The sequence below is a fragment of the Bubalus kerabau genome, chromosome 18 (genome assembly GCF_029407905.1).
Source record: "Bubalus kerabau isolate K-KA32 ecotype Philippines breed swamp buffalo chromosome 18, PCC_UOA_SB_1v2, whole genome shotgun sequence".
Classification (NCBI taxonomy): domain Eukaryota; kingdom Metazoa; phylum Chordata; class Mammalia; order Artiodactyla; family Bovidae; genus Bubalus; species Bubalus kerabau.
Window position 1 is genome coordinate 15,873,332 of NC_073641.1, and position 15,505 is coordinate 15,888,836.

Here is a 15,505-nt window from a genome sequence, read left to right on the forward strand (position 1 = left end):
TTCACTATCTCCCTGAGTTAGCTCAAACTCGTGTCCTTTGAATCAGTGATGCCATCCAACCGTCTCATCCTCTGTCGCCCCTGCTCCTCTTGTCCTCAATCTTTCCCAGCATCAGGGTCTTTTCCATTGAGTTGGCTCTTCACATCAGGTAGCCAAAGTATTGGAGCTTCAGCTTCAGCATCAGTCCTTCCAATGACTATTCAGGGTTGATTTCCTTTAGGGGTCCTAAAGTATGGTACAAAAGTAGCCTCAAACTGGAGTTAAAATAATCTCTGGAAAATATAAATGGCCCTAGAAAAAAGGTCTATAAGTATTAATACAGGGGTGTTCCCAGTGGAAAGCAGGATGGATGTTCATCAAAAAGTAATTTATGAATGGAGTTTGTTTTTGAGCTTTAAATGTGAATTACCAAATTTCACTCAATATAGTGTTGGAGGTCCAAGACTCAGCAATCACTCAAGAAAAGAAATAGAATGAATCCAAATTGGAAAAGAAGTAAAGCTATCACTGTAGATGACATGATATTATACATGGAAAATCCTAAAGACACTACTAGAAAACTACTAGAACACTTCAGTGTATTTGGTTAAGTTTCAGGATACAAAATTAATAGAAAGAAACATATTACATTTCTCTACACTAATAAGGAACTAATGTAGACATGTAAGGCAGTCCAGAAAGAAACCCACACATTTTTGGTCATTTAATCTACAGCAAAGGAGGCAAGAATTTACAATGGAGAAAAGACGGTCTCTTCAGTGAGTGGTGCTGGGAAAACTGGACATCCATACATAAAATAAAACTAGAACATTCTCTAGCACCACATACAAAGTAAACTCAAAACAGGTTAAAGACAGAAAAGTAAGACCAGAAATCATCAGTCTCCTAGAGGAAAATACGGGTAGAACACTGACATAAATCATACCAATGTGTTTTTAGCTTTGTCTCCTAAAGGACATAAAAGCAACAGTAAACAAATAAGACCTTATTAAATTTAAAAGCTTTTGCACAGCAAAAGAAAACTTCCAACAAAATGAAAAGACAACCTACTGAATGGGAGAATACATTAGCAAATGCTATGACGATAAGGGGTTAATATCCAACTTATATAAATGACTTAAACAAGTCAACATAAAAAAAAGCTAGGACTTCTGTAGCAGTCCAGTGGTTAAGATTCTGCATTTCCGCTGCAGGGGGCCTGAATTTAATCCCTGGTCGGGGAACTAAGATCCTGAATGCCTCATGGTAATGCCCCCCCAAAAAGCAAAAAAATAAGCTGATTAAAATGATAATACCTCACGCTTGTCAGTATGACTATTGTCAAAAAGAATACAAATAACAAATGGTGAGGACATGGAGAAAGGGAAACCTCAAACACTGTTGGAAACATAAATTGGTGTATCCTCTGTGGAAAACAGTATGGCAGTTTCTCAAAAAACTCAAAGTAGACTACCATATTACCCAGCAACTCCACTCCTGGATATATATCTGAATAAAACAAAAATACTAATTCAGAAAGATACATGCACCTCATTGTTCATCAGTTCAGTCACTCAGTCATGTCCGACTCTTAGTGACCCATGGATTACAGCATGCCAGGTCTCCCTGTCCATCACCAACTCCCAGAGCTGACTCAAACTCATGTCCATTGACTCAGTGATGCCATCCAACCATCTCATTCTCTGTTGTCCCCTTCTCCTCCTGCCTTCAGTCTTTCCCAGCATCAGGATCTTTTCCAGAGAGTCAGTTCTTCGCATCAGGTGTCCAAAGTATTAGAGTTTCAGCTTCAGCATCATTCCTTCCAATGAATATTCAGGACTGATTTCCTTTAGGATGGACTGGTTGGATCTCCTTGCAGTCCAAGGGACTCTGAAGAGTCTTCTCCAACACCACAGATCAAAAGCATCAATTCTTCAATGCCCAGTCTTGTTTATGGTCCAACTCTCACATCTATACGTGACTACTGGAAAAACCATATCTTTAACTAGATGGACCTTTGTTGGCAAAGTAATGTCTCTTCATTTTAATATACTATCTAGATTGATCATAGCTTTTCTTCCAAGGAGCAAGTGTCTTTTAATTGCATGGGTACAGTCACCATCTGCAGTGATTTTGGAGCCCAAGAAAATAAAGTCTGTCACTGTTCCATTGTTTCCCTATCTATTTGCCATGAAGTTATGGGACCAGATGCCATGATCTTAGTTTTCTGAATGTTGAGCTTTAAGCCAACTTTTTCACTCTCCTCTTTCACTTTCATCAAGAGGCTCTTTAGTTCTTTGCTTTCTGCCATTAAGGGTGGTGTCATCTGCATATCTGAGGTTATTGATATTTCTCCTGGCAATCTGGATTCCAGCTTGTGCTTCATCCAGCCTGGTGTTTCGCATGATGTACTCTGCATATAAGTTAAATAAGCAGGGTGACAATATACAGCCTTGACCACTCCTTTCCTGATTTAGAACCAGTCTGTTGTTCCATGTCCAGTTCTAACTGTTGCTTCTTGACCTGTATACAGATTTCTCAGGAGGCAGGTAAGGTGATCTGGTATTCCCACCTCTTAAAAATTTTCCATAGTTTGTTGTCATCCACATAGCAAAGGCTTTGGCATAATCAATAAAACAGAAGTAGATGTTTTTCTGGAACTCTGTTGCTTTTTTGATGATCTAGATGTTCAAGCTAGATTTAGAGAGAGAGCTTTCTTTTTTTCTAATACAGGCTTTTAGTGGTGTAAATTCTTATCTGAATACTTCTTTTGCTTTATTCCAGAAAGTTTAATCTTGCTTTTATTTTCAAATAGTTCATCATAATTTCTTATTTTTCTGAGGATTGTGTTTTTGACCCATGGATTATTTGCATCTTTATTTGTATTTTTAGTATCCAAATTTTCACATTTTTTTCAAATAAATTTTTTTATTTTTAATTTAAGTCCATTATTGGACCATATTTGATGTACTATCAGTGTTGTCTATATCATACCTAAAAATGCCATCTCTGCTCTTCATTTCTGTACTCTTGCTTTGACCTATTTTTATTGTATTTATCCCTCTCTGGAGTTTCAAGTTTGTTTTCTTCGTGTGGATTCCCCTCTTTGTAATCTGTTCACTTTTGCATCCCTGACTCCTTCAACAGTGCCTGGTGTTACAATTGATCAAGAAATATTTGTTGAATGAGTGATTCTCATCTGTGTCTGTTTAGTATAGTCTCCTTAGAAAAGAGACCTACCTAATATGCCTGGTTACTGAAAATTTTCCACTGAATTGCCTTTCAGTATGAAATTACAATTTATTGCTCAAAACCTCTTATATCTTTTAATTTAACAGTGAAATATTACATAGAACTGAGTTCAGTTCAGTTGCTCAGTCGTGTCGGACTCTTTGCGACCCCATGAACCACAGCATGCCAGGCCTCCCTGTCCATCACCAACTCCTGGAAGCCATCCAAACCCATGTCCATTGAGTTGGTGATGCCATCCAACTATCTCATCCTCCCCTTCTCCTCCTGCCCTCAATCTTTGCCAGCATCAGGGTCTTTTCAAATGTGTCAGCTCTTTGCATCAGGTGTCCAAAGTATTGGCGTTTCAGCTTCAACATCAGTCCTACCAATGAACACCCTAGTTCAGTTCAGTTCAGTAGCTCAGTCGTGTCCGACTTTTTGCGACCCCATGAATCGCAGCACGCCAGGCCTCCCTGTCCATCACTAACTCCTGGAGTTCACTCAGACTCACGTCCATTGAGTCAGTGATACCATCCAGCCATCTCATCCTCTGTCATCCCCGTCTCCTCCTGTCCCTAATCCCTCCCAGCATCAGAGTCTTTTCCAATGAGTCAACTCTTCGCATGAGGTGGCCAAAGTACTGGAGTTTCAGCTTCAGCATCATTCCTTCCAAAGAACACCCAGGATTGATCTCCTTTAGGATGGACTGGTTGGATCTCCTTGCAGTCTAAGGGACTCTCAAGAGTCTTCTCCAACACCACAGTTCAAAATCATCAATTCTTCGGTGCTCAGCTTTCTTCACAGTCCAACTCTCACATCCATACATGACCACTGGAAAAACCATAGCCTTGACTAGACAGACCTTTGTTGGCAAAGTAATATCTTTGCTTTTGAATATGCTATCTAAGTTGGTCATAACTTTCCTTCCAAGGAGTAAGCGTCTTTTAATTTCATGGTTGCAATCACCATCTGCAGTGATTTTAGAGCCCAATAAAGGGGTATATTTCCCTTTCAAAGACTTTTTTGCTAGCCTTTTTTTGCCATTGGTTTCTGAATGTATATCCTAGTATGTAAATTTCACTATTGTTCAGAGATATAACTATCTACAAGATTAAAGATTAAACAATTAATTTTAATTATTTTGTTCTAGTTCCAAAAATTGAGACATGATCTTGAATTGGTGCTATCTACTATTCAGTCAAATAATGAAAAATTAAAGGAAGACTTAGAAAGGTATATATATATTAAAATTACCATTAGTCTTTTATATGTATTGAATTAGCATTAATGTTTTATTTGACTATTGTTTGTTTTTTTTTTTCACATTCAAAGAGAGCAAAAATGGTTGGATGAACAGCAACAGATATTGGAATCTCTTAATGTACTACAAAATGAATTGAAACAGCAGGTTGTGACATTTTCTGAATCAAGGTATTGATTTTGTGTTCTAGGTTTTCAAAATAGGAGAAATTATTTCCTTTTTTATGTTATATAAAATGCATAGATGAAAAGCGGGTGAATTTTACCAGAAATTGTCTTACCCTGACCTTTACTAATTGTTAAAAGTTATATAATCTTTTATTAATAATTTGACTTTTAGTTTTCCTATGTTAAATAGACTGTTTATCTCATAAAGCTAGTTATTTGATTTGAGCAATGAAGTTTGAACAGAGTGTTTGATTAATTTTATGAGTAACCAATTCTTTATACCTAAAGTATTTTATCAACAATTTAATTCTCTTAATTTTAAAAAAAAAATCTTTCTAGAATTTTTAATGAGCTGAAAACAAAAATGCGTGATATAAAAGAATTTAAGGAGAAACTCTTGGTTACCTTGGGTGAGTTTCTCGAAGACCATTTTCCTCTGCCTGATAGAAACGTTAAAAAGAAAAAGGTAAGTTGTAGAGAAGACATTCTTGTAGATATTCAGATATGAAATTGTTGTCGTAGGTTCAAATGTAAATTTTCTGATGAATTTTCTTGTTTAATATGCACTTCAAAGATATAAGTTTGCATCTCTTGTGGCTCAGACGGTAAAGCATCTGTCTGCAATGTGGGAGACCTGGGTTCGATACCTGGGTTGGAAAGATCCCCTGGAGAAGGAAATGGCAACCGACTCCAGTACTCTTGCCTGGAAAATCCCATGGATGGAGGAGTCTAGTAGGCTACACTCCACGGGATCACAAAGAATCAGACACGACTGAGTGACTTCATTTTCTTTCTTTATTTTTTTCTTTTCAAAGATATAAACAAATAGGTACATGTACAGAAGTATTCCATCATCACGTTATGGTATTTATTGAAAAATTAGAAGGAATCTAGTTATTCAATAAATTAGAAATAAATATAGTTTTTTATATTGTATTCATATAGTGGAGAAAATGGAGCTTTTAAAAATAATGTATTGAACACTATCAAAGGAATTGATGAAAGGCTCACAAATTTTTGTTAGAGGATAAACCATAGATGATTAAATTGTATAACAAAAAGTCTAATTGGTACCAAAAAATGTAATAGTGCTTTATGCCTGGGGCTAAGATTGTAAATGAGACTTGTTTTTGTTTTCATTTTCATTATTTTCCAAGTTTTCTATAATAAACATATGTAACTTAAAATCAGAAGATACCTATACCTATGAGGTAAGTTATTGATTATTTTAATAGTAGTTATGATGAAATAAACCTTTTTCACAAAAGCAAATAAATATTTCATTGGGTGACAGAAAGTTGGAATCAAGCACTTTAATTCATTTTTAAAACGCAAAATAGGGTATAAATAAGAACTTGTGGGCATAGGATAGGCATTGAAAGTGGATCCAGAATGATCTTTCTAAAACTTTACCTATTTAATAATTTATTTAATCAAATATTTAAAAATACACATATTTTAATCTTTTTAATGTAAAACTTTTTTTTTTCTGATTTTGATGCCACCCTCTGGGATGAGGTCTATAAACTCCTTAGAGTAATGAATTTGTATTCTGGACTTTGTCTATCTCTGTGGCCTTCTTTCCAACTTTACCCATCTCTTGCATGAGTCCATTCATCCATGCTATTGGAGCAGATGTACAGTTTGACCTGTCACTTTTTTGTGCCTTATACATGCTATTCCCTCTGGTTACAAAAGAGTTCCTAACTGATGAGGATAGTAAATTCCTTCTTAAAGCAACTCAAACATCATCTTTTGTATGAGGCATTAAATTAAGTTTAGGTGTCATCTTATTAGCATTTATTACATGATTTTGTAGTAACAATTTATGTCTCTCTCTTCACCTACCATGCTCTATGAGCTGCTTGCTTTGTTTAATTCATATTAGTATTTGTACTGTATTTCATACCTATTGTAGTACCTCAGTTCATATTTCTTGAGTGACTGTGCACATGGCTAGGGAAAGGAGAAAGTTTTGTTTTCTTATAATCTGTGTTTATTTATTCTTCTCTTTCTTCTTTGTAATTATCAGTAGGCTTTACATTTGTTATGGAATATTTTTCTGATCCTGTTATTATGTATACCCATTAGTCATTTCTGAAATTTTGATAGCCTTCTGTTAACCATTTTTGTTAATTTAGGATCCCTTACGTCTTAATGATCATAATCTTAAAATAACTCAGTGATTTATTTCCTGATTCTAGTCTCCCTTTTTTTAACTGTTTTTTGGGGTTTTTTTTTTAACCTCTTAAGGTTCTCCACTAGTAGAACCAGAGATTTGAGATATTCTTAAAGAAAGCATTCATTACCAGAAGCTATCATGAATTTGTTAAGTCATACTGGATAAGCTCAGTTTTTTTAAATGAAGTATATGAACTACTGATACATATTACAAAATGATAGGTTACTTTCTCTGTCAAGCTAGAAAAATGGAGGTATTAGTGGGCTCAAGCTGCTGTAACAAAATACCAAAGATTAGGTGGCTTAAACAAAAGAAATTAATTTTCTCACAGTTTTGGCGGCCAAAAGTCCAAAGTGCCATCAGTTTATTTAAAATAAGTAAATTGTATTATTTATTTTTAACTTTCCCAGTTTTATTTCATTTATATTTTGTTCTATACCATCATTCATGTATGCATTTAGTCTTTATTGTACATTGTTAGATTCCATTCTTATTATATTTTACCTTTCATTTTTGAGTTTTTAAGTTTAATCCATTATTTGCTATGATGGATTTCTTTAACAAGTAATTCGTTCAAGAATTCCTGGCTGTTTTATTTTTGAAATTTTAACTGCTGACATTGTTTGCTTTATAATTAGAGGCTTATCTTTGGCAGAGATTTTAAAAAATCACAAGACTTGGTAGTGGGTTTCTCCATTTTTCTTAGATGGAAGTGTGCTGTGGAGAAGTTGAGGCCAGCCTGCAGATGTTTTCTGGCATGACTACTTGCCTGAAAGATTCTTTATGTCTGACCTTCAGTAGCTTAATGAGGATATGTCACTATGTTGATCATTCAGTATCAGTTTTGCTTTGATGATATATTGTTTTGGGGGAAGATTTAGGTCACATTTCATTTCATGGAAATTTTATTATATTTTATACTGCTTTTGTTGTTCAGTCAGTAGGTAATGTCCGACTCTTTGTGACCTCATCTTCTCTGTCCTTTACTATCTCCCTGAGTTTGCTTAGACGCATATCCATTGAGTCAGTGATGCCATCCAACCATCTCATCCTCTGTTACCACCTCCTCCTCCTCTTGCTCTCAAGTTTTCCCAGTATCAATGTCTTTCCCAAAGAGTCGGCTCTTCACATCAGGTGGTCAAAGTATTGGAGCTTCAGCTTCAGCATCAGTCCTTCTAATGCATATTCAGGGTTAATTTCCCTTAGGATTAACTGGTTTTATTTCTTTGCTGTCCTAGGGACTTTCAAGGGTCTTCTCCAGTACCACAGTTCGAAAGCATAAATTCTTTGGTGCTCAGACTTTTTTATGGTCCCACTCTCACATCCATGCATGGTGGCTACTAGAAAAATCATAGCTTTGACTATATGGATCTTTGTCAGCAAAGTGATGTCTCTGTTTTTAATATGCTGTCTAGGTTTGTCATAGTTTTTCCTCCATGACGCAAGCATCTTTTAATTTCATGGCTGCAGTCACCATCTGCAGTGATTTTGGAGCCCAAGAAAATGATATCTGTCACTGTTTGCAGTTTTCTCCCATTTATATGCCATAAAGTGATGGGACCAGATCCTGCGATCTTCATTTTTTGAATGTTGGGTTTTAAGCCAGCCTTTTCACTCTGCTCTTTCACATTCATCAGGAGGTTCTTTAGTTTGTCTTCACTTTCTGCCATTAAAGTGGTATCCTCTGTATAACTGAGTTTGTTGATACTTCTCCCCGCGATCTTGATTCCAGCTTGTGAATCTTTTAGCCCAATATTTAGCATGATGTACTTACTCTGCATATAAATTAAATATGCAGGGTGACAGTTTACAGCCTTGACGTATTCCTTTCCCAGTAACGTTGAACCAGTCCGCTGTTCCATATCCAGTTCTCACTATTGCTTCTTGTCCTGCACACAGGTTTCTTAGACCTAGGTAAGGTGATCTGGCATTTCCAATCTTTTAAGAGTTTTCTACAGTTTGTTGTGATCCACACAGTCAAAGGCTTTCATGTAGTTAGTGAAGCAGAAATAAATATTTTTTAAAATTCTTTGCTTTTTCCACGATCCAGTAGATCTTTGCAATTTGTTCTCTATTTCCTCTGTCTTTTCTAAATCTATCTTATACATCTGGAAGTTCTCGGTTCACATACTGCTGAAGTCTAGCTTGAAGGATTTTGAGCGTCGTCTTACTAGTATGTGAAATGAGAGCAGTTGTAACGTAATTTGAACGTTCTTTGGCATTGCCATTCTTTGGGATTGAAATGAAAACTTATCTTTTCTAGTCCTGTGGCCACCACTGAATTTTCCAAATTTGCTGGCATATTGAGTGCAGCACTTTCATAGCATCATCTCTTAGGATCTGAAATAGCTCAGCTAGAATCCCATCATCTCCACTAGCTTTATTCATAGTAATGCTTCCTAAGGCTCATTAGACTTCACACTCCAGGATGTCTGACTCTAAGTGAGTGACCACACCATTGTGGTTAAGTAGGTCATTAAGACCTTTTTTGTAAAGTTCTGTGTATTCTTGCCACCTCTTTTTTTTTTTTTTTAATTTTATTTTATTTTTAAACTTTACACAACTGTATTAGTTTTGCCAAATATCAAAATGAATCCGCCACAGGTATACATGTGTTCCCCATCCTGAACCCTCCTCCCTCCTCCCTCCCCATTCCATCCCTCTGGGTCATCCCAGTGCAGCCTCTTTTTAATCTCTTCTGTTTCCTTTAGGTCCTTGCCATTTCTGTACTTTATTATATGTTGTTATATTGCCTTTATTATATAATTATATTGCCATTTTTGTCCTTTATTATATGCTTATCATATCTTGATGTTTAAACATTTTTTGTTTCCTTTTATTATAATTTTTCTCTGCATTTTCTTTGATTGTCTCAAACTTTTATATTTTTATCTGTGCCTAAGCTGCTTCTTTATCAATTTGGTAATTGTATATGGTTTCATCACTAGTGAATCATATGTTGCTTTTTACCTCTTTTCCATTTAGTAAGGTATTAAGGGAACAGGAGATGATGATCTCCAGCTTTACCATCTTTATTCAGTAATCACATTTGTTTTTGTCAGGATTATTTTACTATTTCTTTTATATATTTATATTTCTGTAAGACCTTATAAGGACTCGGTGGTAATCTTTGCCTGTTGTCAGGAAAGTACTGGATTTCACTATAGTAGGAAATATAGTTAATTGAATGTCTGAACTCAAAAGCTCCTGATTTTACTTAGTATTGTCTTGGAAGATTTCCCATAGAACCTTATCCTATTGAACATTTTTAGCAGTAATTTGGATAAAGAGGTAGAGAACATAGTCATCAAAGTTTATAAATGATATGAAACTGAAGAGGATTAGTAAATTTATTGGATGACAAAATTAAAACTGAATTTTTTAATTGCCATGATAAAATAGGATAGTCTAAATAAAATAGAACAATATTTAGTGGTAGAACATAGAATATCCTTAAAATAAAATTAAAAAAAAAACAACAAAAAAACATAGAATATCTTTCTTGGGTTTAAAACATTTAAAGAATAAAGGATACATATCTTAGCTATATACAATGAAACTCTAGAATGGAACTGGAATGAGATCTGTTCTCTGTCATTCCAGGAAAAAAAGAACTAGTGAGTTGAGTTAATATTAGGAACCATCATGAACTGTGAAAAGATGAGCAAATCTCCCCAGGAAGCAAGTTTTCTGTCCTGAAACTGTATCAGTACAGTCTGAAATGTCATTTGCTTGGATATTTCTATTGGGGAGGTTCAAAAATTAGATTTACACTTATATGAGTATATATAATATGTGTAATATACTTTACCCATTATATATTTATAGATAGGTAGGTAGATAGTCTGAATTGTATGTTTTAGTAATTACAAAAGATTTCTCTGTCTTAGAGATTGTTTCAGCTGTATTTTTATGAACCTTAATGTTTAGTACAACAGGTTGTTTTCTTTCAGAATTCTTTTAAAGTCATCTCATTTTAAATGTTTGGTTTTAGTATATCTTGTATCATTGCAATTGAGAGATATTAATTTAAAAGATTAAAAAAATTTTTTAATAAATAGTCTAATAGCCTGCCATTGTCAGAACTGAAATTTAAATTCCTTATTATTCACACTTTCCTCAAAGAAAAACATTCAAGAATCAACTGCACAGCTGATAACACTGCATGAAATGTTAGAGGTAAGTGTTTTGTGTAGTTGTTTTGTCTTGAAGATTTGTCTGATTAGTGATTTATGGACAATTATACACAAACTTGGGGCTTCCCAGTTGGCTCAGTTGTAAAGAATCCAGCTGCCAATGAAGGAGATGAGTGTTTGATCCCTGAACAGGGAAGATCCCCTGGAGGAGTAAATGGCAACCCTCTCCAGTATTCTTGCCTGAAAAATTCCAATAGACAGAGGAGCCTGACCGGCCACAGTGTATGGGGATCGCAAAGAGTTGGATGCAACTGAGTGACTATGTACAGGCACATACTCAGGTTTGAAAAAGAAAAAAATGCTGCTTTAGTTTTGAAGATATACAGCCAATTTTATTACATATATTAATTTATCTTTAGTATAAAATTAGTTTCTATTTTTTGTGTAGTAAGAAAGAATATTTTTTAAGAGAAGATGAAACTAAAATCTTACCCTTAATTATACTCCAGATTATTACTTTAAGAAAATTTTTATGATGTCATTTAGTATCTATACAGTGAAACCCTTTGCTGTTATGTAATCTATACATGCTTTCTCTGCCTGACATTTACTTTTTTTTTTTTTTTTACCTAATATCTTTGACCCTTAAAAAAAGTTTTTGAACTTTGGCCAAGTTATCAACTTTATTAAATACTTTAGATCTTGATATGACGACCTGTTACAAGTTGGGTGAACAGGAAGATAGATGGTCTATGAATAGCTGTTCAACAATCAATGTGGCTTTTTAAAATGAGTGATAAGTTTAGAATACAGTGATTTCAGAAAAGTTGCTTCATCATAATTTTATGAAAAGTCTTTATCTAGTTAAAGTCTTCATTTATCTAGCTAAGTGTTTTTGAATACTAAAGTCTTTATCTAGCTAAGTGGTTTTGGTACCTCTACCTTCCTGTTCACCCAATTTGCAATAGGTTGTCATATCAAGATCTAAAGTATTTAATATAGTTGATAATTTGCCAAAGTTCAAAAACTTTTTTTAAGGGTCAAAGATATTTGTGAAAATAAAAGTAAATGTCAGGCAGAGAAAGCATGTACCTTTGATACCTCAGGATATCTTAATATAGAATATTATTACTTTGAAAAGCAAAATACAAATATTTTTTAGATTATAATTTGAATCTTTCAGCATATTCCAATTTACTTCCAATTTATACTGAAACTAAAACTACCATTTCTCATGGATGACTTGACTTTTTTTAAGATAAAGATTGTCATATATGTGGCAAATATTGACAGTTAACTCGGAAATACATGTGTAATTTTTGAATAGTGTACTATGAGATATACCATATAAAGCTTAGATTTAGGAACCATTACATACCAAGGCTTGTATTATCAATGATAATTGTAAACTAAATTTATACTGCCGTTCAATGAAAAGTAAAATAATATATACATATTCACTTTAAACAATTATGTAAAGTTTAAAAATAAAATAAAATTTAAAAAATAAAATTAAAAAATCAACAACAACAACAACAAAAAAAACAAACAACCAAAAAAAATAAAGTAGAATTTTTAACATTTAATTATTTCTGGCATTTACTAGGATTTTGATTGATATTATTTTATGTAGCAATGAAAAGTAAGATTTTAAGTTATATTAAAATGTGAGCAATTGCTCTAAAATGGGAATAATATCTTATTCTCTTATGATCATACCTAAAAGAAATGAGACCAACAGCTTTTTTCTCCAGGATGTGGTTCTTGAAATAATTAGTTAGAGAATTCCCTGGTGGCCTGGTGGTTAGCATTCTGGGTTTTCACTGCCGTAGTCCATGTTCAGTCCCTGGTTGAGGAACTGAGATTCTGCACTGTCACAGCCCAAAAAAAAAAAAAAAAAAAAAAAATTAGCTAAAATTTATGACAGGTGAGATTTTACTTTAAGAATTGAAATGTTAAAAAACAAGAATAGAGGTGTTGATATTATCATGAAATGTGATTGAGATGAGAACTTAATAGTTTAATTATATTTCTATGACACTTTTACTGTTGTTAGCTGTTAAGTCATGTCTGACTCTTCTATGACCCCATGGACTATAGCCCACCAGGCTCCTTTGTACATGGGATTTTCTAGCAGGAATACTGGAGTGGGTTGCCATTTTCTTCTCCAGGGGATCTTCCCGACCCAGGGATCGAACCCACGTCTCCTGCATTGCAGACAGATTCTTTACTGCTATGGTATAAATTTTATTTTTCCTTTTCTGGGTTTCTTAAAATAATATCTTTAAGTTAAAACTTTGGCATGGCAGTTTGAAGATATGGATTCTAATCCATTATCTTTTACTAGTTATGTACCCCTTGAGGAATCTTTTAACCCTTATGAATCCTGGTTTTGTAATTTTTGAAGGCACTTTGTGGGAGCTGAGGAGGTAGAGTAATAATTGATACATATTTAACATTTTTCATTATATCTCATAGAACATTAATGTTCAAATATTTAATGTGTGTTTCTTACAAAACTTTTCTAATGCCCTGAATCTGGGAAAGATGTGTCATTCCTAGTGCATATTAGCATCTTTCTTGAGCTTATTTAACCACAGGACCCTGTTACTCCATGAGCATTGCTACTGCTGCTGCTGCTAAGTTGCTTCAGTCGTGTCTGACTCTGTGCGACCCCATAGACGGCAGCCCACCAGGCTCCCCTGTCCCTGGGATTCTCCAGGCAAGAACACTGGAGTGGGTTGCCATTTCCTTCTCCAATGCATGAAAGTGAAAAGTGAAAGTGAAGTCGCTCAGTCGTATCCAACTCTTAGCGACCCCATGGACTGCAGCCTACCAGGCTCCTCCATCCATGGGATTTTCCAGGCAAGAGCACTGGAGTGGGGTGCCATTGCCTTCTCTGAGAGCATTGCTAGAGAGACCAATTTCATGGAATGTAGTTCAAGAAATGTTAGTCTTATATAATTTACTACAGGTATTAAAAATTTCTCAATATCCTTAGTGAAGAGATCAAAGTGTTTAAGATAATTTGAAGGAAATAATGATGATAGAATTTTTGTTTTGAAGGTTTATCAGATGAATAAGTGGCTTTGAGTGGAGGGGGAAGGTTGGTGTTTTCTCTTTCCCTGAAATATTAAGACATGTATGCAGTTTTTTGAACTTTGTTTTTTAATTTGAAGAAATGGTTATAACCAAATTTCTAACATAAATTATTAATCTTGAGAGAAGTGGGAGAATTGTAAATGCTTTTCAACAAGTTTTTAGGAAATGTTTTAAAAATTCATGTGCAAAGATTCATTTTAAAGCTATTTCCATTCAGTAATATTTGTAGTTTTTTTAAAAAGAGAATCAGCTATTTAATACATAGAAATTATGATTAAACAATTATTCAAAGAAAAGAGATCAACATTCTTTGGTTAAAAAAAAAACTTTTAATATATCTGTATCAATTTTTTTTTCCAAGTAAGATATATCTTAAATGATGTTTTTTCCTAGATTCTTTTAAATAGATTATTTGGTGTTCCACATGACCCATATGTCAAAATTAGTGATTCTTTTTGGCCACCTTATATTGAGCTGCTCCTGCGTAATGGAATTGCCTTGAGACATCCAGAAGATCCAACCCGAATAAGATTAGAAGCCTTCCATCAGTAAAAAGATGGTGTTTTTTTCACACAGTACATAAAGAATCTTGTCATTCAAGGATAATGGAAACACTGAGAATTACTTGGATAAAGAACGTTATTTGCTAATCAAAGCACATAATATAGTCCATTTTCCTTTCATGCTTAAAATGACTCATGCTGCCATCTACTATTCATTTAAAAATGATAGCTTCATAGTCAGTCAGTGCTTTTGTGTTTTCAACTGAGTTGACAAGAATGTAAGTAAAAACCATTCTAGACTTAATCATTATAATACTTTAAATATACCTTCTGCACTATTCTTTGGAAAATTTTTTGTTAATTATATTCCTAATGTTTTTCTTTTAAAATATATGCCGGTTTATTTTATACATTTTGAGTTGTATTTGGTGCTTACATCCTTTAAATTTATAAATTATGGTGAAAGGCCATAATTTGCTGGAGGTTAAAAAACTGACTTAGTATCTTAATGTATAATGTAGCATAATTTTTATAGTACATCTGTTCATGTATTCTACAATATTTCTAGGTTTGTTAAAAATTGGAATATTAAAAAATAATGAATAAAGGTAGATTAAAAGTATTTTAATGTATATTATAAGTGATATATATATTAAACCTTTCTTGATTCTGTTAATTATTACTAATGATATTGTGTTCATAAAATTTTGTTAATCCTCTGTGACTTTTCTATAAATAAAATTCTCATTTAAAATTCTCTAGCTTTTTTGGGGGTGTGGCATGATATTTTAATAAATAGACTTTATCATAGGTAGATAAGTGACAATATAATTAAGCTACATATAAGGTAAACTAGAGAATTCCGAACACTTTTTATATCATTAATTTTCAGAGTGGACTTGGTATATATTTTTATTTTTGAAATTGATTTCTACTGCATTGTA

The 15,505-nt window shown here is 33.8% G+C and overlaps 2 protein-coding genes across 6 annotated transcripts in view; one reads left to right on the forward strand and one right to left on the reverse strand.

Annotated features, from left to right (window-relative positions):
- The window catches only part of PPWD1 (peptidylprolyl isomerase domain and WD repeat containing 1), a 284,360-nt gene that overhangs the window by 43,883 nt on the left and 224,972 nt on the right, over positions 1–15,505 (reverse strand). The window lies entirely within an intron of this gene.
- The window catches only part of CENPK (centromere protein K), a 56,730-nt gene that overhangs the window by 22,346 nt on the left and 18,879 nt on the right, over positions 1–15,505 (forward strand). For 2 of the 5 annotated variants that reach the window (XM_055554466.1, XM_055554467.1), the window contains 6 exons: positions 4,361–4,443; positions 4,543–4,641; positions 4,978–5,104; positions 10,946–10,999; positions 13,128–13,194; positions 13,557–14,486. In XM_055554466.1, the coding sequence (XP_055410441.1) occupies positions 4,361–4,443; positions 4,543–4,641; positions 4,978–5,104; positions 10,946–10,999; positions 13,128–13,194; positions 13,557–13,723 (597 nt within the window). In that variant the 3' untranslated portion in view covers positions 13,724–14,486. Of the gene's footprint in view, positions 1–4,360; positions 4,444–4,542; positions 4,642–4,977; positions 5,105–10,945; positions 11,000–13,127; positions 13,195–13,556; positions 15,323–15,505 lie in introns of those variants that run through there. The other 3 variants (XM_055554469.1, XM_055554468.1, XM_055554470.1) reach the window with 3 other exon arrangements.